Source organism: Myxine glutinosa, chromosome 3, assembly GCF_964187855.1.
Source record: "Myxine glutinosa chromosome 3, kmMyxGlut1.1, whole genome shotgun sequence".
NCBI lineage: Eukaryota > Metazoa > Chordata > Myxini > Myxiniformes > Myxinidae > Myxine > Myxine glutinosa.
In genome coordinates, this window is record NC_136263.1 from 52,621,673 (window position 1) to 52,646,140 (window position 24,468).

General features: G+C 44.9%; 2 protein-coding genes across 3 annotated transcripts in view; one reads left to right on the top strand and one right to left on the bottom strand.

The window, feature by feature from the left end:
• LOC137424237 (spliceosome associated factor 3, U4/U6 recycling protein) overlaps nt 1-20,728 on the bottom strand; it is a gene marked incomplete in the record, with an annotated part of 49,927 nt that extends 29,199 nt beyond the window's left edge. Inside the window, 14 exon segments of the mRNA XM_078774058.1 lie at nt 2,559-2,635; nt 5,471-5,583; nt 6,894-7,006; nt 9,830-9,879; nt 10,045-10,116; nt 10,293-10,400; nt 13,424-13,562; nt 13,787-13,942; nt 17,168-17,292; nt 17,681-17,777; nt 17,862-18,046; nt 18,144-18,269; nt 20,159-20,294; nt 20,444-20,728. Coding sequence (XP_078630184.1) covers nt 2,559-2,635; nt 5,471-5,583; nt 6,894-7,006; nt 9,830-9,879; nt 10,045-10,116; nt 10,293-10,400; nt 13,424-13,562; nt 13,787-13,942; nt 17,168-17,292; nt 17,681-17,777; nt 17,862-18,046; nt 18,144-18,269; nt 20,159-20,294; nt 20,444-20,695 — 1,749 coding nt within the window.
• Nucleotides 20,729-21,261: 533 nt separating this feature from the next.
• Nucleotides 21,262-24,468, top strand: part of DPH1 (diphthamide biosynthesis 1) — an 88,346-nt gene continuing 85,139 nt past the window's right edge. The window contains exon 1 of one of the 2 annotated variants that reach the window (XM_068110868.2): nt 21,262-21,353. In XM_068110868.2, coding sequence (XP_067966969.2) covers nt 21,335-21,353 — 19 coding nt within the window. In that variant the 5' untranslated portion in view covers nt 21,262-21,334. The remainder of the gene's footprint in view (nt 21,354-24,468) is intronic. The other variant, XM_068110869.2, reaches the window with a different exon arrangement.

Below are 24,468 nucleotides of genomic sequence, written 5' to 3' on the forward strand. Positions count from 1 at the left end.
GGACATCTTCCTAGTTATTCTTAATCTATGTCAGTTAAGGACTCGTTTCCATTAATTCTGACTCTTCGTTGCACCAGAATGTGATTATATGGCATCAGTAGTGAGTTTAGGACCTTTCCCATACCTCCTTCCATCTTCTTCCCCAACAATTACAACAACAACAGAGGAGATGGCGGCGGCGCGGGGGAGGATGCGTCCTCACACCGGCTCGATTAGCGCCATTGACCACGCGCTCCACGGGGTTACCACGGAGGGGCTGGCTGTCAGCTCCTCCTCAAGGGCGGAGCCTGGTAACCCCCCGCACCCAATCAGAAGGGCGGACCGATTCCATCTGGGGCGGCGCTAACGAGCCGAGGGCGTGTCACTCCCCGCCGGATATACGCGGCCCCGCGCCGGATGTGACGTCAGATGCGCCCCCAGCTGGAGAAAGAACGTTGCCTGCGATCGCTGAGAGGAAGAGAACCCGCCTGTGAAAGAACGTTACCTCCGAGCACTGTGACCTCCCCGCATCTTTGGACCGGACTGTACCCTGCTTTGAGCCAAGAGTGCACCTTGAGCCATCGCTATCTGCCTTTCCTAGCCATCAATCCCCGTGTGAGTCAGCCGTTGTCCCGTTTACCTGTCGTCTGTCCGGGGTTAATATAAGAGTGTGTCTAAGTGCTTGTCTTCCTGTGATATACCTCTAGCCCCTGTAATCTAACCTTTTCCGTACGAATATAATTGAGAATCGAAACATTGGTGTCTGTCATTATAACCCAGCCGGGTGTCTTCTTTTTCTTATTGAGCCAGCGTAACGCGACTTCATCAACGTCGAGTATAATCGGGTAATTTGTGCGGACACGACGGCCATTCCGCTCGGCCCACCTTAACATCAAAGTCGTGTCTGTAACAATATATATATATATTTACAGCCAATACAAGCCCCACTCAACCCCATCCCTCCTACCAAGCATAATTAATAGTGAATATCAACCTTGCTATAATTTACGAACCAGTGTCTGTTTGTTTGGTTGTCGCATTACTCCTAGAGTGTTGGTCCAATATTACATCAAGACTTGCTACATAGGATCAGCATGTACCCAATTAGTGTATAGGGGTGTTTTTATCTTTGCCTGTGGTCTTGGGGAGTGGGGGAAGGGGTGGAGTGGGGGAAGGGGTGGAGTGGGGGAAGGGGTGGAGTGGGGATGGGGGAAGGAGGAGGGGGAAGGAAGGGGAGAGGGGTTGCAAAATCTGTATGTAAATGTGTATCCTGTACCGCCGCCTCCAGGTGGGAGAGGGTATTACAAGTACACATCCTTTACAGTCCAGTATTTCTACCCCCATGTTTTCCAATGCAGTAAGACAACAACAACAGGCATTTTAAGGCCATTTTCCCTGCTAGAGCGGGGGTTAGCCTTGCGGGCCCCATGACGATCTTCTCCATTTTGTCCTATTTTCTGCATCTCTCCTTGTTAACCCCCTTGCCCGCATTTCTTCTTCCACCACCTTTAGCCAAGTCTTTCTCGGTCTTCCCTGTCCTCTACTTCCTTCTACATTCATTTCCATCACTCTTCTCAACCAGTCACTTTCATCCTTCCTCAACACATGACCAAACCATCTCAACCTGTTTCTCTTCACAGCATCAATCACAGGCTCTATTCCCATCATCTTTCGCAATTCATCATTTGTCTTCCTCTCTCTCAACGACACTCCGCACATCCACCGAACCATTCGCATTTCCACCCTTTCCAGCCTTCGTTGCTGCTCTACGTTCATGTCTCGCTCCCATAAATCATAACACTTCTCAGACGTGCAGCATACACCTTTCCCTTCAGCTTCAACGACACTCCCCTCCTCATCAGCACGCCACTCAGTTCCCGAAACTTCTTCCATGCACATCTCACTCGAGCAACAGTTGCCAAATCTGATCCACCTTCTCCATTCAACATGTCTCCTAGGTAGCAAAATGTTTTCACACCTTCCAGCTTCACGCCGTCAGTTGCCTATACACCGCCCAAATAAAGGTATGCGTCCGAAGAACGTGTTGCATGCTTATAAGAAGATCACCCACATGGTGGGTTTTCTGCTAATCATTCAAAACTTACCCTGTGCATTGACATGTCCCACATATGACCTTCCCATCGGTGTTCATTGGTGCATGAAGGTTTGGTTAGAACGCACCATCTTTGGCCTTTTATGGGCGCACATAATCAGCATGTATATGCAATACGAACTACAACATATCAACTTTTTGGACGAGTTGATCAGGAAGTTCTCCAAATGCTTCATTGGGCAGAGGCACACTCCTTTCTCGTAGGTACACTTCCAAGAACTTTTGGCTTCTTTAAAAGCTTTTTACTTGTTTCATTCTACAATTCATATCTGGGAGGCATGAAAGATGTCCAGGTCACCCATATTTACTTCATTACCTGGGGTTTTTTTGCAAGCGCACCAAGCAATCGCGGCAGAAATACGTCATTTTGAAAAAAGTCCCATATTGGGAGGATTGATACAAAGTACTACAACTACTTGGGTTGCACAATGATATTTGTCATGGTACAAAAAGTACGAGCACCCACCTTTTGATAATGTTCTCCGATTCGCTTGAGACGAGCTTGGACACGCTCTCTCGCAACATCCCATTGGATGAGAGAACCTATGGATGGAAAGTAGTCACACCAAACAGTGAGAGCAGGTTGGATTAAAAGTATCAGGGACGTACGCATGACGAGAATACATGGGGTGACAAAGGTATAATGGCTTCTGAGTCAAATGTGGCTATTACACCATGCGTAGCACAAAACGGTGTTAATCAATTGGTTCACTCTATCTGGCTGACGTCAATCTATGATATAGGAGCTACTTAATTTCAATTGAATTTTATATTTATTCTTTTGTCAGAGGTTATGTTTTCAGCCCCTGTCTGTGTCTGTCTATGTGAACAGGATATCTCAAAAAGTTATGGACGGATTCGGACGAAATTTGGTGGCATGTTGTGTTTTTTTTTTTTTTTTTTTTTTTTTTTTTTTTTTTTTTTTTTTTTTTTTTTTTTTTTTTTTTTTTTTTTTTTTTTTTTTTTGTATACAAGATCGAGGCTCGTGAAAGAGCAAACATTAATCACACAAAAAGACAAACCGACACACAAAACACAAAAAACAAGGGGAGCGGCAGACAAGATGGGGAGAGAGGGGGGAGGACACAAAAGAGAGGGGGAAGAAGGGGAAGGACACAAACACAACATTTGAGAGCAGGGACATCGGGAGGACTTGGGGGGAGGTGGGAGAGGATTAAAACATATGAACACTGCAAGGACTCTGGGGTGAATTACCGGGGGTAGAAAAGATCAAGGTTTTCGATGGGGGAAGATAAGAGATGGTGGTGAACAGCTGTTTTAAAGACCTGGAGGGAGGAGTGGGATTGAAGGGAGTGGGGGAGTTTGTTCCAGAGGCGGGAGAAAAGGGGAATGAAAGAGTGAAGGTGAGCAGAGAGCCTAGACTTTGGCAGTTTAACCATAAGAGGGTTGCAGGCAGATCTTGTGCGACCTGAAGGAATATTGGGGGGACAGAGCACAGAGAGAGCTGGGGGAGCAAGGCCGGAGAGGAGTCGGTAGAAGACAGAAAGACCACCTACCTGCCTGCGGTGAGTGAGTGAAAGGCCCTCAGAGATAGCTTCATCGCGGGAGATTCCAATGATTCTGAAAGCTTTGGATTCAACAGCGTGAAGCCGAGCCAGGTGTGAGGCAGGAGCACCAGCCCAGAGGGGGGAACAGTATTCCATTGAGCTGCGGATGAAAGCCTTGTATGTGGTGAGGAGCTCAGGTGTGCCAAGGAAGGACTTCGCACGACGGAGGATGCCCAGTCGGCGACTGGCTTTGGAGGCCAGCTTGGAAATGTGGTTTTCCCAAGAAAGATCATGGCAGATAGTGAGACCCAAAAGCTTGAGCGACAGAACTTCTTGGAGAGGATTGTTGAGAAAGTAGATGGGAGGGTTGTCCAGTCGGTCCTTTCGGAGAGACATTGTAAGAATGTGAGATTTGTCAGGATTGAAAGACATGTTCCACTTGTTTGACCAGTCTGTGATTTTGTCCAGGTCTGCAGAGAGTGAGGAAGCTGCAGACTGCCGATCTGAGGGATGAGGAATGGAGCGACAGAGAGTAGAGTCGTCAGCAAAGAGATAGAGAGGATTTTCAAGAGAGTCAGAGAGATCATTGATGAAGACCAGAAAAAGCACAGGGCCCAGAACACTACCTTGGGGAACTCCAGCCTGAACAGGAAGAGGAGATGAGAGAAACCCATTCAGGGCCACACGTTGACTACGACCAGAGAGGAAGTCCGCCAGCCATGCATGGAGATTTCCATGGATACCAAAGGAGGAGAGTTTGGAGAGCAGAGCAGGGTGCCACACCGTATCGAAGGCACGTGAAATGTCAAGGGAGACAGCTCTAATTTCCTGTTTGGCGTTGAGGACCTCCATCCATTGTTGAGAAAGCAGAAGCAGCATGTCCAGAGTAGAGTGACCAGGTCTGAAACCAAATTGATGATCAGAGATCAAGCCATTGGAGAAGAGGAAAGATTTAATATCTGAAGCAATTGTGTGTGACAAGGACGAATTGACTTGATTTGGTGAAGATCCGGATCCAGATCCCGATACTAGAATGTTTTTATTTTCTAAGTGATCCTTCACCGAGAGATAGGGCCAAAAACGATATATAGCACAATATTTCAAAACGTTGTAGATGGGTTTTGACAAAACTTGGTGGATGAGTTTGGTTAGGTGACAAGTGGGAACTTTTGATATGAAACTAAGAAAACCCATCAACACCATCATGCACCTACATCTAACTCAAACCTCCTTTGTGACCAGGAGGACTACACATTCAACAAAGTGGTAATGTCACCTTTGTCCTCCTATCGTACATTCCAACGAGTTCAGGGTTTGCATTGAAACCTTAGTTCATGCATTTTTACCTCCGCCACCAAAGATTGAAGCAGGGGTATTTATCCACCCGCTTGTTTGTCGGCATGATATCTCAATAAGTTGTGAACGGACTATGACAAAACTAGGTGGATGAGTTGAGTAGGTGGCAAGAACAAGCCGATTAAATTTTGGTTCAGGTCCAGATGCAGATCCGGCCAATCAGTGGGATACAAAATGTAAAATGTGTGGATGTACACACACACACATATACCGGCAATAATCATATAAAAATGGTGTCTTGTGCTCCGAAATCGTGATTTTGCTCGGAAACGCAGAGCAAGAGTTTAAAAAGACCCTTCCCATGTCCTTTAGGTGTTCTATTTAGGGAAGTCATGGTAAGGTATTCTATGAACTCTCTACCTTCTTTTTTTTGCGGCACCGCATGTTTGCCTTTAAGCTGTCGAGTGTGGGGGAGTAGTTCGAGGAGTGTGGGGGAGTTGTTCGAGGAGTGAGAGGGGTGGGCGTGAGTGCTTGGGAGTAATTTGCATTGCTTGCAGGAGCAGTTTGCACTCACCGTTCTCTCTTTCAAAGAGAAGAAGCTGGTTACACACAATGTGGGTATTTACGGTTGTACTCTGAACTCCCCTGTGTAAAACTCGTCTGCACTCTTCCAAAGAACCACACTCCCTGCACACAGACGTAAATAACAGTTCGTCAACGTAAACCTAAACCATGGTGCAGACATCTACAGAGTCCATTCACCCTTACATTTGAACATCTCCAACATAGTACGATAAATCTAGATCATTGCTTTAATCTGTGGTACCCTACCCGCCGGCAAGAATGCCGATGTGATCCTCAAAACAAGACAAGTTGAATATCGATAAACATTCTTGTGGGTGTAAAAATAAATAATCAAGGGTTAAAATGAAGTCTAATGTCTATTTTCCTCTGTACAAACCTGCTGCGCGATTTCCCATATTCATCTTCGCAAAGCTCGTATTATTACAACGGTTAATTACATAGTTGCACAATCAATCTTGTACAAGTCAACCATACCCTCCTCCCCCATCTAACCCCCTCTCCATTACCAGTAAGCTGATACTCATTTTGCTGACCTCAGAAGGCTGAATCAGTGAGTCAACCCAACTGGTGTTAATTCAACAGCACAACAGGGGCTCAAACTGAGGACCCGAAGATCTCAAGCCAGCCACCTTAACCGTTAAGTTAACACCAGGCTTGTGGAAGTGTGACAGGAAGTGTACATTATTCATCAATTATAAGTACGACATCGTACTATGGAATAGCGTAAAGAAGAGTGTATAAAAATTATCAGAATAACAATCAAGAAGTGAAAGAGCAATGTTCGCCTTTGAACTACTCATCATCCAAACCACGTCCCAGGATGCGATGACAAGCCATAATGGATGGAGCCACGTCAAAGCTGTAGATGGAATCAATGAACAAACAGCATCTGTGCAATTAGTATTTTCAGGTTAAACGATGATTACATTGCGAGATAATTTTTTTTGTCTTTCCGAGAATCATATGTCATCAAATATTTGTCCAACAGGATGGTGCCGAGGTAGCAAGCTTGCCTTCGAGCTGTCTGGTTCATCGTTCGATTCCCGACAAGACTATAAAATCTCGGATTAGTGTTTGCCAAGCAGAGTGTTGCAAAAAAAAAGAGTGTACAGTGCCTCGGATGGACCTTAAACTGGGTGTCCAGTTTGCTGGCATTGGTTGGCAGACGTTAAAGATCCCACTGTGTCTTTCAAAGTAGGCAAGTTATCGCTGATCAAGTTACAAATTCTTGCTCTAACCTACAGAAACACTGCATCAGTGGCACAGCAGCGCTCGGAGCAACGTGGCAAACTAACAGCTACAGGGTGCACACAAATTAATGAAATCAAATCTTTCCTACCATGTCACATTCTTATACATTGTGTATACATTTCAATAATGAGCGAAAATAGCAGATGAAGCAAGTACAGTGCCTCTCAAGTTGATAAAATTCAAGCCATGAGGAGCAGTCTGCCCGTGCTGTGGTCTCCTTGAGCACTTCTTCCCATAATTCTCGTGCCTTTGGCAGGTTTCCACACAGGTGTGCCTAAAGGGGCACATAAGAGCATTGCAACAAGTCAAAAAGATATTTCGCATTGTAATATAATCTTTACCAAGATATATTTATTCCTCCCACTGTCCTATTTTGAAAGGGAGAGAGTTTTCTTCAACGCCTTTAAAGCATTAAATCTACCAAAGTGAGTGAGAAGGAATGCATGAATGAGACAGTGTGCGTGAGAAAGAGAGAGCGCGCGAGTAAGAGAGAAATGGCGCGGAATGAAGGAGAGAACGTGAGAATGAGAGAGAATGCGCGAGAATGAGAGGAATGCATGGGAATGAGAGGGAATGTACGAGAATAAGAGCAAACACGCGAGAATGAGAGCGAGCATGCGAGAATGAGAAAGAATACGCCAGAATTATAGAGAACTAGCAGAAGTACCCGGCGTTGCCGGGCGGGGGAGGGGAGGAGGGAGAGGGGGGAAGGGGGAGAAGGAGGGGGAGGGGGAGGGAATGGGAGGGGGAGGGGGAGGGGATGGGAGGGAGGGGAAGGAGGGAAGTGGGGGGGGGAGGGAGGGGGGAGGAGGAGGGGGAGAGAGAGGGGAGGGGGGGGAAGGAGAAGGGAAGGGTGGGGAGAGGGGGAAGGGGAGCAGTCAGAAGTGGAAGCTCTTTTACAGAGAATATATATCTTAAAGGGGAGGGGGAAGAGGGGGGTAAGGGGAGGGGGAATGGGAGGGGGAGGAGAGGGGAGGGGAGGGGAATGGGGGTAGGGGAGGGGGGAAGGAGGGGAGGAGGGGGGGGAAGGGGAGGAGGGGGAAGGCAGGAGAGGAAGGGGAGTGGCTCACGTTTCTGAGTGAATGTGGTTCACGTTTCTGAGTGAATGTGGCTCACGTTTCTGAGTTAAGTGTGATGCTGATCAGGAAGACGAAGAAGCCATACTACCAAATTCATACACTTCCGGAATTGTTTGATTTATTTGTATTCAAATGTCTGGTAATTGTTTTGTATTTATTTATGCGAATGTGTACTTGTATATAACTGTCATTCATTTAAAAAGGCTTTGGCCTTTTTATCGAGCGATTTTTTTTTTTAACTCGCAAAAAACGAACTTTTTTTTTTTTTTTTGCCTAAAACACTCCCAGGCACTCACTGATGAACCTCTGAAAGTTTGATGAAGATCCGTTCAGCCATCTCTGAATAAAACGCAGACACAGCCAACTCACGTTTATATATACAGTGAGTCAAAAGTAGCGCCCGCGCCCGATTTCTGTTTTCTCGGCTGTCAGATTCTTTCTGGGATGTCATGTTGTTAATAATTGTCTTGCAGATTGTTAATTTTCTTAATTTATTTATTTTTGTTTTTGTTTTGCAGGTTATTGCTGAGAGTTTGGAAAGTTACTGAATTTGCACCAAATTGAACCATGAATTACCTTTCAATGAATCAACGCATTACGGCCGTGAAACATTACTACAAATGTAATGAACAACCAACGATGGCGATCATTCATTTATTTCTACCTTCTTGTACACTGCAATACAAATGGCAAACAATCAACTGACAGAAATATATATATATATATATATATATATATATATATAAACAGAAATCGGGCGCTACTTTTGACTCACTCTGTATATATATAAATCGGGATTTAAATTTAATTGAAAAATTGATCCAGACGTCTAGTCTCTTTCAAACATTCAAACCGACAGAGGTAGTAATTTATCACAGCATCTGTAGAATTTTCACCCTTTTACTCAACTCTGTTTCGCTGTTATTTGGTGGAGCAAAAATTCAACTGAGCTTTATAGATATTTAGATGCACAAGAATAAAAGCGAACATGCGAGAATGAGAGATATAATGCGCGAGAATGAGATAATGCGCGAGAATGAGAGATAATGCGTGAAAATGAGATAATGCGTGAGAATGCGCCAGAATGAGAGAATGCGCAAGAATAAGAACGAACGTGCGAGAATGAGAGATAATGCGGGAAAATTAGATAATGCGTGAGAATGAGAGATAATGCGGGAGAATGAGAGATAATGCGTGAGAATGAAAGATAATGCGTGAAAATGAGAGAGTGTGCGAGAATGCACCAGAATGAGAGAGAGTGCGCAAGAATAAGAGCAAACGTGCGAGAATGAGAGAGAGCGCACGAGAATGAGAGAGAACGCGTGAGAATGAGAGCGAGCACGTGATAATAAAGGAGAGCACAAGAGAATGAGAGAGAGTGCACAAGAGAATGAGAGAGAGTGCACAAGAGAATGAGAGAGAGTGCACTAGAGAATGAGAGAGAGTGCACAAGAGAATGAGAGAGAGTGCACAAGAGAATGAGAGAGAGTGCACAAGAGAATGAGAGAGAGTGCACAAGAGAATGAGAGAGAGTGCACAAGAGAATGAGAGAGAGTGCACAAGAGAATGAGAGAGAGTGCACAAGAGAATGAGAGAGAGTGCACAAGAGAATGAGAGAGAGTGCACAAGAGAATGAGAGAGAGTGCACGAGAGAGAGAGAGTGCACGAGAGAGAGAGAGTGCACGAGAGAGAGAGTGCACGAGAGAGAGAGAGAGAGAGTGCACGAGAGAGAGAGAGAGTGCACGAGAGAGAGAGAGTGCACGAGAGAGAGAGAGAGAGAGAGTGCACGAGAGAGAGAGTGCACGAGAGAGAGAGTGCACGAGAGAGAGAGAGAGTGCACGAGAGAGAGAGAGTGCACGAGAGAGAGAGAGAGTGCACGAGAGAGAGAGAGTGCACGAGAGAGAGAGTGCACGAGAGAGAGAGTGCACGAGAGAGTGAGAGTGAGAGTGAGAGTGAGAGTGAGAGAGAGAGAAAGAGAGGAGAGAGAGAGAGAGGAGAGAGAGAGAGAGAGAGAGTACCTCAATCCTTGCCCAGTGTTTAAGGATAGGAATGGCGGGATTAGGGAGTCCTGATGCAAGGTGCAAGAAAGCAAGACAGGGATGTCACTGGTGAATTACAAAACAAGGCAGAATGTAACAAAAGCACCAAAGATGTGCAGCATGGGTGAGCGATGAATGAGAACATGTTCGTGACAAATAAAAGTGCAAAACAAAGGTTTCAGGATATGTTTTACCTGGTCCTGTTTGAGACAAGGACTGCACTGCCTTTGTGTACCACTCTCTTAGCTCGTCCAACTCTTTACCCCCTGCACCATTCAATGCGCATACATAGCGGAATAAAGACAAGTTGTAAGCAGTGTCTTCAGTAATTTATTAAGGTACACCAAATGCAAACATGATTGGGCACAGAAACCTGGTGGAGGGATTGATAGAAAGTACAAGTGAGAGTGGCGATGAGTGCGGATCTGCACAAGATGCTCACCATTGGGAAAAGTTGTCCTCCTTTTGAGGAAGTCCAGGAATGCTTCCCACAATGCAATGTGTTCTTCTGGCTGAACAAACCCGACTTCCAGTGCAAGAGAAAACACGTCTGCATCATTCACAGACACGATAATTCTCTTCTCGTTAGATTGCTTCCAGTACCAGTCACTTCAATAAAATCCTTACGGTGCTAATTACTTTCATGGGAATTATTTCCAACAACGACCTTTATTGTAACTTCCTTGCCAACAATGAAGAGAGAAACAGTCTAAAAAGCAGAGGGATTCTATCTTCTAAGATTACTTTTACACCAACAAATCATGACAACGACCTTACAGGATTTTCATTTTCTCATATGCATTTGCTCAACATCCTGAGTGACTGTGCTATGCACAAACCACCAAACTTCTGCTGCAAACAACTGACAGAGCGAGTGATTTTAGAAAAAATTTGATCGTCTTCCAAACTAGCGTACGTAAACCTCCACTTCTGAGTATTTCACAGTTGATGCACAAAGGCAAAGACATGTTTAAAAGGAGAATGGCTGCGGACTTGGTAGAAACGTGCGTGTAAGTTACTCATCCATGATGCAGAGCAAGTAGCTGCACATGTTGCAAGATATATATACTCCATATATTTAGTGCAAACCTTCCATTCCTTGTGATCCCTCAATACAGAATATGGAACTCTTAAAGACTTAGAGTAAGAATGAACTAATTCATAATTACAATTTTAAAACTATACAGGAGATAGACGTATTAGTAAATACAGTCGTGTGACTTCTCTCAGTTAACACCGGGAGAGTCATGGAAGGCAATCGAGCGTTACTCTGAGGTGTTCAGTTCAAATGCGGATTTTTATACACGGGGGAAGAAAGGGAAGGTTAAAACCGATGTGTCTTACCTGTCGCGATCGCCGGCAGATCCCGAACCTGCGAAAAATATACTCAAACAAAACGGGTTTAAATGTACAAAAAGAAACAGGTTTATTAAAACGGATGCCGATACCAAGAAAATGAGACGGTAAACTAAGTTTCTGAACGGGACGTCCCCCACACCAGACTTGAACACGGAGGGAAGAATAACCTGGAAAATAATGGGGTGTGTGTGCACTTAGCTCCGATCACTGGTGGGATTTCGTCAGGATCGTCAAAAGTCGGCCGGGGTGCTGGCGACATTGCGCGCGAAGTGCGAGCGTTGGCGGGAACCAGACCTCGTTGCACCCTTTCGTGCTGCAGTGCTCGTACATTCGTCCACGCGCTGCCTCTCCCGTCAACTGCAGCTCTCAATCCCAGACGCCAGATGAACAGGGAAACGAGGAGATGATGCCGGCACACAACCGCTTGGACCGAGGTCCAGGACATCAAGACAGGAGAGTAGAATCGTCAGCGCACAGCCGTCCACCGTCACCCAGAACACGAGCAGGCCAGAAGGCTCAGGAGAAGGCACGAGAACAAGAAGGGCCAAGAGCAAGGGGGAGGAGAAGGCCAAAAAGAGGGCAAAATGCTGGTCAGACGTGGTTTTTACGTCCCGGCTCTGACGTCATCGGCGCTTCTCCTCCAATCAGCGCAGGCCAACACCACAGGCTCAGCTCTCCACCAATCAGTGCGCAGTCCGCCTTCTGACGTTGCCTGTAGTGCCTTGCCAATCAGCATGATTCTTCTTGCTCCTCCTTTTCTTCACCAACCAGCGAGTTGCTTCTAGCTCCTCCTTTTCTTCACCAATCAGGGCTCTTCGGGGCATATCTTCGGCCTGCTCGACCTTCGTGGTGATGTAGCTGGTTGCCGTCCCATCGGCAGTGCTCAGAACTGGCTTCCGGTTGGTTTTATTGTTATTTCGTGCAGTTTAATGGGCACTTCCTACTAGTATCTATAATGCGGTGCCAAAAGGGACAAAGGATAAATCACAAAGGGTAAGACACACAGGGAATTAACAAAATCCCTGAGCTAGTTAAGATGCCCCACCCCTCGTGATGGGGACAAATATACAACTGTATCCGACATCCAGGCTACACAAGTACTTATTACATCAAGGTCTCTACACGGCAATCGGAGGTAGACCTATACAAATCTACCTGGTTTAAAGTCATCACTACCCCACAAACATAACAATATCATAAAGCCATCTTTCGCCAAATTATGTAACAGCCGCTCTGGCATGCCAGCCGTGTCGCTCGGGCATGCCAGCTATGCCACCGGGCATGCCAGCCGTGCCACCAGGCATGCATGCAATAGTTAGAGCTGTCAGACATACCTGTCACTATTGGAGCTTTCTTTGATTTCTCTACTCATGCTGTGCCTCATTTGTGAATATCTGCATATTTTCTTTTCTCGTATGTCGAAGGCTCCAGTAACGGACTATATAGTCCTCATTGAGGGCAGGCCTTAAAAAAAATAACTGAATAAAGATAAATAAAAGAGAGAGAATGTAAAGGTAAAGAGTGAGAATGAGTAAGAAAAGCGTGTGATGAAAAGTGTAGGATGTTTGTTTGCAAGAATGAGAGATTTAAGGCAGCCCAATAGCTGTAGTTTGAGTGAGACAAAGTAAGACCAGCAATCCTGACACGGAGACTGCAAGATGGTTCCGGGCACCACTTTAAAGCTCCTAAGTCTGAACAGTAGTACTACACTGAGCGGTTGCTGTCTACAACCTACTACCTAAAAAACTGGTCCAACCGGACGGGTGTTTTTTAGGAGACACCGTCTCCTTACTAGATGGCCGTTGGCTTACCAAGGGAGCTCATCCGCCCTTTAACAGGCATTGTTTTTAGTCCTACATGGTGTCACACTCACCATCCCCTTCCCCACTGGCAAGCCAGTGAGGTGTGTCGGTTTAGTCGCCGACTACCCGACCATATGGCAGGTAGCACTGGGTTCCATTAGTTCTGGTTAGTGATTAGCAGGTAGCACTGGTTAGATATTAGTCTGGCATCAGAAAATGTATTTAGATAAAATGTCATTACAGGAGTCAAATTATTGTATGGATTGATATCCTAGATTCACGAAATATGACACTATCTGTTTTCCTGTACCAAACGTAAACATGTAATGCAATGTCCATGGATCGTTGTTGAAATTAGCTTTGGCAATCACAATGGTGCCCCCATTTGGATTGTACTTTGCTCCTTGCCTACCTTCCATGGTGTCTACGACTGCACCGCCCCTCTCATGTGCACGAAGACGACCCTGCCAGAGTGCGGACACCCACGGACAGTTTCGAGTGGCACGATGATGGGCTGATATAACCTGTTCTCCCGTCAGCAGACAACCATCCTGAACAAAATCACAGAAACCATTCCTTGAGAATTGTGTTTTCTAAGAGTGGACAAAAGGTAAAAGTTTCAAAGTGGGAGGGGGAGGGGAACTGGCATGAATCATGATTTTGTGCAATACAGTGTCATGGATGAACAAGGAACTTTAAAACCAAAATAATACATACACTGACTCTGTATGAACACAGCATGGTAATCACAACAATATCCCACTTAACTCTTTACCAGCCATTCAGTGTACTGTATCCAGAGGTCAGAGTTCAGACAGTTGTCCACCAGGGCACGTTCATATGTTGTGATGATTCTGGCTGGGTCATTACGACCATGAAGAAATACTAAGTAGGTTTGCCATTCGGTCAGTTTGGATGAGGCGGCAGATAGCTGGAAGTGGGGAGGGAGAGTAGGGGGGTTATGGCTAAGGATTTGATTGATCAATTTGATAAACCCCATTTGGCAATCCCCTCCCTTACCCCTGTTTGTTCCCCCTTCATCCCCTCCCTTACCTCAAATGGCCACACAGTTGACATCGCACGTGACAAAGCCGAATGCCTCAACTCTGTGTTTGCCTCAAAATCCTTCGTCCCAAACCCATCTCTCTCTGTTCCCACCTTTCCCAGTCGAACCCAACTGCTCCTGGACTCTGTGTCCTTCTCTCCTGACAAGGTGGAGGAGTTTTTGTCAAACCTCGACTCTGATTCTGCAACTGGACCAGACGGCATCAGCCCACGGGTCCTAAAATCCTGCTCTGCCGCTCTATCTCACCCTCTCTCTGTTCTTTTCACCCTATCTTTTGCTCAAGGTCATCTGCCAGCATCCTGGAAATCAGCAAACATTACCGCTTTACACAGAAAAGTGCAAAAACAGATCCTTGCAACTACAGACCAATCAGCCTGCTCCCAATTCTCAGCAAAGTCATGGAATCCATCATTGCTTCGGATATGAAATCTTTCCTCTTCTCCAATGGCTTGATCTCTGATCATCAATTTGGTTTCAGACCAGGTCACTCTACTCTGGACATGCTGCTTCTGCTGTCTCAACAATGGATGGAGGTCCTCAATGCCAAACAGGAAATCAGAGCTGTCTCCCTTGACATATCACGTGCCTTCGATACGGTCTGGCACCCAGCTCTGCTCACCAAACTCTCCTCCTATGGTATCCATGGAAATCTCCATGCATGGCTTACGGACTTCCTCTCTGGTCGTAGTCATCGTGTGGCCCTGAATGGATTGCTCTCATCTCCCCTTCCTGTTCAGGCTGGAGTTCCCCAAGGCAGTGTGCTGGGCCCTGTGCTTTTTCTGGTCTTTATCAATGATCTCTCCGACTCTCTGGAAAATCCTCTCTATCTCTTTGCTGATGACTCCACTCTCTGCCGCTCCATTCCTCTTCCCTCAGATCGGCAGTCTGCAGCCTCCTCACTCTCTGAAGACCTGGACAAAATCACAGACTGGTCAAACAAGTGGCACATGTCTTTCAATCCTGACAAATCTCACACTCTTACTATGTCTCTCCGAAAAGATCGACTGGACAACCCTCCCATCTACTTTCTCAACAATCCTCTCCAAGAAGTTCTGTCGCTCAAGCTTTTGGGTCTCACTATCTGCCATGATCTTTCTTGGGAAAACCACATTTCCCAGCTGGCCTCCAAAGCCAGTCGCCGACTGGGCATCCTCCGTCGTGCGAAGTCCTTCGTAGGCACACCTGAGCTCCTCACCACATACAAGGCTTTCATCCGCAGCTCAATGGAATACTGTTCTCCCCTATGGGCTGGTGCTCCTGCCTCACACCTGGCTCGGCTTCACGCTGTTGAATCCAAAGCTTTCAGAATCATTGGAATCTCCCGCGATGAAGCTATCTCTGAGGGCCTTTCACTCACTCACCGCAGGCTGGTAGGTGGTCTTTCTGTCTTCTACCGACTCCTCTCCGGCCTTGCTCCCCCAGCTCTCTCTGTGCTCTGTCCCCCAAATATTCCTACAGGTCGCAAAAGATCTGCCAGCCACCCTCTGATGGTTAAACTGCCGAAATCTCGGCTCTCTGCTCACCTTCACTCTTTCATTCCTCTTTTCTCCCGCCTCTGGAACAAACTCCCACACTCACTTCAATCACACTCCTCCCTCCAGGTCTTTAAAACAGCTGTTCACCACCATCTCTTATCTTCCTCCATCCAAAACCTTGATCTTTTCTACCCCCACTAATTCACCCCAGATCCACCTTGTTTGAAATTCCAACTTCTTACCTGGAGGTCCTGGCAGTGTCCATATATTTTATACCTCTCTCCCCCCCCCCCCCCCTTCCCATGCCTCCCACCCAAAGCCCTCTCCCTCCCACAGTCCTGTTGATGTCTCCATGTCTCTCGGTCCCTGCTCTCAAATGTTGTGTTTGTGTCCTTCCCCCTCTCTCCCCATCTTGTCTACCGCTCCCGATGTTATTTGTTTTATGTGTCTGTTTGTCTTTCTGTGTGATTAATGTTCGCTCTTTCACGAGCCTCGATCTCGTATACAAAAAAAAACAAAAAAAAAAACAAACAAACAAACAATAATCTCGGGAAAACATTAGGAATGTGGAAATTGAAAATGCACATCGGTTATTGTGGAACACCTTCAAGACACTTGTGTTATCGATATATTAAAGACTACATATCATTTCAGGAACCACTTCAAGAAACACCTTAGTTATGCTTGGCCACACAAAAGAACTCCAACCCTGAAATCCAACCCGCTGCAATTCCTGCTGAAGCCAGAACTTCCAGAACAACCACCACCCAAGAACAGAGTTAACTAGAACGGCACTCGGAAGAGCACATACCTCCGCCAGGCTGAATAGTTTGTTTTGTATCCCACTAATGGGCCGGATCTGCATTCGGACCTGAAACAAAATCTAATCGCTTGTTCTCGTCACCTAACAAACTCGTCCACCAAGTTTAGTCATAACTCGCCCACAACTTCTTTAAATATCATGTTATATATCGCATTTAACCCGATCTCTCAATGGTGAAGAATCACTTTTAAAAATCCATCTTCAGTGGTGTAGGTAATCAGTGCTTTCAAAAAAACATAAAGGTATGTACAGGTATACTGCATTTAGCTTAAATAGGATGAAGAACGAGTCTTGCTGAAGAAGGCTCGTGTTGATATGCGGCGGCAGACAGGTGGAGCAATGGATGAACTCAACAGGACGTTGATTGAGGTATAAACAAGAAACCGACGGTTCAGGAGTTAACCTGATGATGCTTAACTCCTTATAGGTTGATGTTTCAGGCTGTCATTTGCTCCGACAAAGGGTCAACACCAAAAATGTAAGCTTCTCCTTGCTTTCCACGGCGGTTAGCATACCTCAATGAGCCCTAAGGTTAGCATACCTCAATGAACCCATTTAATCCCTTATGCTAGGAAGGAATACATAAAAAGAGTTTATCAAAAAGGTGGTGAAAAAGTTCATACAGAGTTTGCTGAATTGCCTTAAACTACTTTTTCAAGGAATGAAGAACAAATAATTGCATCATAAACTTTAAAAGGGATCAGGAAGTGTTGAAAGATACGAGTTGGGAATGCTTGACAACTGGAATTCAGGAAACATTCCTTAGTACATATGTTATTGTTAGTGCTTCACCAGAGCTTCCTCAAAAGGCTGAAGTTCTTGCAGCTCTTTCCACGCTCTGTCGTACGCTTTTCGAACATCCGGGTCTACCGGATGTCCAAGCCAAGACTCGTATTCGGACAATGTCGAATCCATGTCTGCATACAAAGCATGAGCAGTATTGGAAGAGAGGTATAACAGAAGTTCTACCATCCTCACTAAGGTGTGTCTTAATGAACCTTTTGGAAAAGTGTTTAATACACAGATGGTGATGAGGATGGGTGAGCAGGGACAAGTGAAGTGATTGGGGCAGGATCTTCACCAAAATCTAATCATTTCGTCCTTGTCACATACAAAACCTCTCTGCCAAATTTCGTCTGAATCCTTCCACAACTTTTTGAGATATCTTGTTCACAAACTGACAGACAAACAAACAGACCAAAAAACTGACAGACAAACAGACAGACAAACAGACAGACAAACAGACAGACAGGGGTGAAAACATAACCTCCATCCACCTTCGGTGGCAGAGGTAAAAGAGCATACTTTGAAGAGGCAAGCCCAGCTGTCTGCGATACAAAGAGTCGACCCTCTCCCTCTGTTCCCTCAAAGCTTTGTTGCTCTCCTTGTCCCCACAAGTCCCCTGCAGAAAGAGATGCATGGACATGTTCTGCAGTATTTAATGACTGGCAATCATAAGTGCCTACCTAATAAGTAATATAATAACCTCAAGCGTGGATAGCAGTGCTTGTTCGAGCTCCCGGCATGCATCCCACACAGACTTTCCCACTGGAGGGTGCAAGCTGAGTGCAGTTAAAGCTCTGTCGCACACCGCCCGTGCAACTGCCAGCCCTCCTGGATCTCCAAGACCGGACACCATGAACTCAACATACTCGATCCACAGATCGGGGGCTGGGGAAGAAGTATGAAGCAAAGATCCAAGAAAATACTTCACTTACAAAGGAATGAATCATAACAGTGCAACTTAATGTTTCGAGGATACACTCACATAGGTAGTCGGACACAGCTCTGTCGAAAAGCTTTTTCACTCGTTCCCTCTCTCCCTGTTCCTCTTCCTCTTCTTCAATCTCCTCGAGCTCCGCAACGGCGTCTCGCAGCCATGGCACCCAGAGCTCTTCAGGACCAGAGATGAGGAACAGTTAGTTATAATATTTAAAAGTAATGCAGCACATTTTGGGATGCTTTTTGCATGGCATTTCTGTCAATATTATTGTCAATGACTGGTCCTCTAAATGGTACAATCCCTACATGAACGTTTCTGCCACCCACCCATCCACCACTGCCCTGTCCTTCTCATTCAATGAAGAAGAAAAAGCGTTCGCAACACAATGGAGGTTTTTCCCTCTCCATTTAATGAGGACAGGGCAATGGTGGCTGAGTGGGCCATGATATTTGTGCCCGCCTGAAGCGTCTTCTTCTTCTCGATGCCCCAGCACGGAGAGGACAAATCATGAGGCTTGAAACGAAGATCGAGCTGTTTGCTCTAGGATAGGGAGGGTTACAGTGTCAGCCAACATCTTGCTGAACATTCTACTGTTTTTGGTCTTTCAACTTTAATCAGTATTTGAGCTGCTGGGACCTCAAATCTACTATGGGTGAGTCATAATTCATCCTCTATAGCCAATTTCACATCAGAATTGTAAAGTTCCCCCCCCCCCCCCCCTATTTCTTCGACTTCCTCCTCGTAGTCTGATTTCCACTCAGGATGTGGAACTACTTCAGTGTCTATACTTCTCCTCATGGGCATGGCTGGGTTACTGATGCGGATTATTTCTCCATTGTCTGGAGGACCAAAGATCCCACCCCCAGATAGATATTGGAGGTGGCTAGCTGCACCTGCAAGAGGTCAAAGTGCGTTTCTGGACGATGTTTGTGCCACAACTCCAGACTTTCCTGTACTGACATTTGTTCTTGTCGGGACTGCGCCAATAGTTCTAGGACCGCCACTGAACAAATTTTCAAAATTGGTAGTACAGGTGATGATGAACCGTCAGGTGAAGATTCATGAAACGTTTCGAAAAGTTGGATGATTCCAACTTGGCACGTACCGTCTATATCATATAGATATTTCGTTACCCTCATATCACGGCGGATGTCGTTCATGACCTGACCTTCCAAAATATCCAGAGAATATTTAAATGAGAGCAGGAAAGAAAGGCACGACGACATTGATGATAATTTGATGTTAATGACTGATCCAATATCTAATTATTGCACTGTCCTCGCTGGTTGCATTACATTGCGTACAATGTACAATGTACATGGTCTGATGTTCGCTTTGATGCGTGTGCAGTGCATTTGTATCCGTGACTTTAGCGTGTCCAATGACAGTTTGCTTCTGTATCCATCATGTCCACCCTGTGCACCTTCCCCTACACCTCATTCTTCCCCACATCCCTCATCACTCCAAGTCTTCCTCTATTTTGCCCATCAGCTCTGCGGTTGGTATTTCTCCACTCTCTTTCTACTGTTCCTTTTGTTCTGTTAAGTCCTGATCTGTCCTCTTCCTCTTGTGTCCTCTTCCACAAACCTTCATTTGAATACAAAGCAAAGCATCGCTTTATGTCTCTACATCCAGTGATCCAGTAAGTAAAAATAAGGCTACAGCAAATAATTGGGAAATAAATCCCATCCACCATTCCCATGTTGCAGCACAAGTAGGAAATACTGACAGTTCGTTTGAGGCTTGGAATATAGGGGTTCCAGTACCCATGATGCAGTGCGCGGTCGCCATATTGGCTGGCAAGCTAAACAAGCCAGAAAAGGTAAAGAATACCTCAGAAAACAGAGGAGTTAGCATAACCTTCCATTGCAGTAAGTCAGAATAACGAGATAAACATGATAGATTGTATAGCTACTGATTCTAACGTCGCTAGGGAAGTGAATACAACCAACATGGCGGCGCGCACGGCATTATGGGATAGATATAAACCCCCTCTATAGATTCGAATGCAAGGGAAGCTTAAGGTATCGACCTGTACGATGGAACGTGTTCGTTCATACCAGCTGTTAGTGGAAACACTTTAGCCATGCGTTCTCTGGCATCCTGCAGGTGATGTTTAGATCCTCCTGATCGACACTGTCCTAGTGCCTCCAGCAGTTGGATGTGCAAGGAGTAATCATATTGGTTCAACGATATCTGAAGGACCAGTAAAGGGACAGGAAACAAACGATATGACAGTCCTCCTAGTCCTAGATCTACATCAATCAATGAGCTCCACCGACATTTCCCCTAAACCAGACAAACTATCGGGGGAAAAAAATCGAATTAAACACTTAAACTCTGACCTTTTCCATCAACATATAAACCTGTTCCTCCAATTCTTCGTCCACATCCATCTCATCAGATGAAAGATCCTCCTCTTTTCCTTCTTCCTCGTCAGACTTTGCTTTCATCACCTTTATCTCCTTATTCTCCTCCTCCTCCATGTTCTGCTCGTCAACCTCTTCTACGTCACTATTTGTTTTCATCTTTGCCGTCGCATTATCTTCTTGCTGACCCTGTCCTTCTCTCAGGACACGCTTCCCGCATGACGCCATGATAGTGTTTGCGGAATGACGCAATCACGTTGCGTATGAATGTGGGCGTTGCCAGATTAAGGCTTTTCCCCCAAAGGAGTAAATCCAAGGTAAAAAAAAAATTGCACAGTGAGCCTTCTAAAGTATTTATGATCGGGCTCAAATAAATGAGTATTCATTTCATTTTCGAGAATATGTCTCATCAAAATGCCCATCAACAAATAGCGAAATGACATCATGTGGGCAGTGAAATAATTACGAGCACTACTATTTTGAGTTTTATCACATTTAATATAATTATTAATGACAAGTTATAATACTTCTTTATTATAACACTGTTTTCACTATAACACAGATAATTTACTAACCGGAGATACTTTTAAATAGATATAGATGTATTGAAGTGTGCACGTAAGAAACACAAGTACTTCTTCCCTTTTACCATTTCACTTAGACAGATTACAGGAGCATGTTGTTGTTGTTGTTTTAGGTTGTCGTCATCTATAAGAAACGATTTTGAGCCCAATATAAATATAGAACATGGACATACATGCAAGGATTTTGAAACGTCGTGTGACTATATGTATATATTATAAAAAGGCAATTAATCAATAAGGAATTTTTTTTGTCACGCTTTCCTCACGTGCTCACTGCTCAGAGATGACAACAAGCCGGAGAGGTACAGTGCAATTGGCCGCAAGTACAGTCATCCTATAACTAGAGATTAAATTAGTAAGCATGTTGTTGGGATGGGATATACCTTACGGATGGCGGTTTACGTACCACTAACTGGCTGGCCAGGCCTGACGAGTTGATTTGACAAGGAATTTTAGCATTTGTTCAGCTTCAGGATGCCGCAAATAACTCGCTTACACTTCACCAAAGTGTCGAACACTGAATGGGATCTTTAACGTCCACCACTTAATGTTAGCGGACGGGATGCCCAACTTAACGCCCATGCGAAGGATGGCACGCACACGTACACACGTACGGCATAGGACCCCAGAATCACCATTGTTTCGCATCTTTAATCTCAATACTACTTGGCAGAGTGCATAACCAACTAGAGAGTTCATAGACCACCTTACCCCACATAATTGAAATGAAATAATGATTTTAAATGCAGTATCAAACAAGAAAAAGAGCAATCAGAGATTGCAAACCCTCGTCAGGATGTAGTGTTTTTAAGGCTTTTGTGTTAAAACAAATATGGCGGCCGAACCACGTGACTGATGACGTCATCATTATTTATTTTCCCTCAATTTATGCCTACATGACACTCAATAAATTTCATCTTGATAGGATGACGTTTTGTACTTTTCGAATTATGACATAATAATGGAGGCACCTATGACATCATCATAAACATATTTTATTCCCCATGGAGAGTTCTTTACAATGAGCCATGTCAATTTTTTCTATTCAGCGCTTTTGGAGATATAGAGGTGCAAAGTTTTTCGGTTTTTCCAAGATGGCGGCCGAACCACGTGACTTATGACGTCATAATTATAATTTAAAAAATTATACAGGTGGAGTTGCACCTGTGGTGAAATTTTCCTGTCAATTGGACCAACGGTTGCAGAGAAAATCATTTATTCTGTGCGGACAAACAAACACAGACAGACAAACACACAAACGGACTCAAATGCAATACCCTCTCCTCTGTTGAGGGTAAAAATTCCAGAAGTTTACTGTCATTGATGCAGTCTCTTATACACCACTTTATTTAACACATTACATTAGTTCTTGTCTGTGTCCTTTATGACTTCCTTAAAAACAGTAAACTTCCTATTTGGAATGATTTTCAATTGCACAAACCTGCGACAAAATTTGATAACTGGATGATTGGGAAACACACATTTAATGTGCTATTAAAACATTACATTAACTCGACATTTCTCATCCGTCCATGAGTATCGTTGAAAGAGAGGAAGACAAATGATGTCTTCCCACAATCCCGAAAGATGATGGGAATAGAGCCTGTGATTGATGCTGTGAAGAGGAACAGGTTGAGATGGTTTGGTCATGTGTTGAGGAAGGATGAAAGTGACTGGTTGAAAGAGTGATGGAAATGAATGTAGAAGGAAGTAGAGGACGGGGAAGACCGAGAAAGACTTGGCTAAAGATTGTGGAAGAAGAAATGCGGGCAAGGGGGTTAACAAGGGGAGATGCAGAAAATAGGGCAAAATGGAGAAGATTGTCATGGGGACCGCAAGACTAACCCCGCTCTGGCAGGGAAAATGGCCTTAAAATGCCTGTTGTTGTTTGACATTTCTCATCCGTGACAGCCTCCGCCATGGTTATATCAGAATGAGCTGATTCGTTACACGGTTACGGATTGTCTGACCCCAATAAGGTGCCGTTCATAAATTACGTACCGGTTTTTTTTAGGGAGCTGCATACTGTGCATGCTGAGGGGCTTGATTAAACCTTACTAATATTTTTTATTTGACATTGATTAGATTTTTTTGTGTCCCTCATCGTGACGCTCACTGAGTACCAGTTCACTGGTAATTCCCTGTTTGTCGTTAAAGGCGGCAAAAAGGGTTGGCGTCAGGAAGGGCATCCGGCCGTAAAACATTGCTTCAAAATAGGGGACCGAAAAACAACAACAACCACGGTTCCCGAAAAAGGCCAACCCCCGCGTTGCGGGGAAAAATGGCCTCTAAAGGTGGTTATATATATTTATATCGTGAGTATCACTTGACAACCAAAGCCAATGGAAATTTTACGCAACAAACCAGTTTTATGAGCAGAGGCCTACAAGCCTGATGTGTTAGGCTCACGCTATTTTTTTAGGAAGGTGTATACTGTGCGTGCTGATACCCTTGATTAAACCTTGCTAATAATTTTTATTACCTTCGCCAGAGGAGAGGGTATTGCATTTGAGTCCGTTTGTTTGTCTGTTTGTCCCCACAGAATAAATATGATTTTCTCTGCAACCGTTGGTCCGATTGACAGGAAAGTTTCACCATTGGTGCAACTCCACCTGTATAATTTTTTTATGATAATTATGACGTCATAGGTCACGTGGTTCGGCCACCATCTTGGAAAAACCGAAAAACTTTGCACCTCTATATCTCCGAAAGCGCTGAATAGAAAAAAATTGAGACATGGCTCATTGTAAAGAACTCTCCATGGGGAATAAAAGATGTTAATGATGATGTCATAGGTGCCTCCATTGTGATGTCATAATTCGACAAGTACAAAACTTCATCCAATCAAGATGAAATTTCTTGAGCGCCATGTCGGCATAAACTGGTGGAGAAATTTTTTAAATGATGACGTCATCGGTCATGTGGTTCGGCCGCCATATTTGTTTTAACACAAAAGCCTTAAAAACCACTGAAAATACATCCTGGTGAGGGTTTGAAATCTCTGATTGCTCTTTTTCTTGTTCTTGTTCAACATGTGATTAGATTCTTTGGAGGCCCTCAATGTGAGTAACACTCAAACCAAACAAAGTCAATGGAAATGTGACGTAACAAACCCAGGCAGTGTATAATCAGCAGAGGCCTACAGGGGCTGTTGTCTTCGGCCCACCAGAAAACCAAGATGACGGTCATATTATTTTGTCTGCGTGCCATGGTGGGTGGAGTCAATCGATAAATGTGGGTGGGGACTGGCAGCTGTCTGACAATAACTTAAAAAATCGACTCCCAACAAGAACCACAACAACAGACAAATATTGGGGATGCCTCTTCATGTGGTTGTACCCCCCTCCCCCCAATGCAAGTTGGGGGCCAAATCTTCCACATTCTTCCCTGCTGCCCGCATTCGTCAGGGCAGTGCGG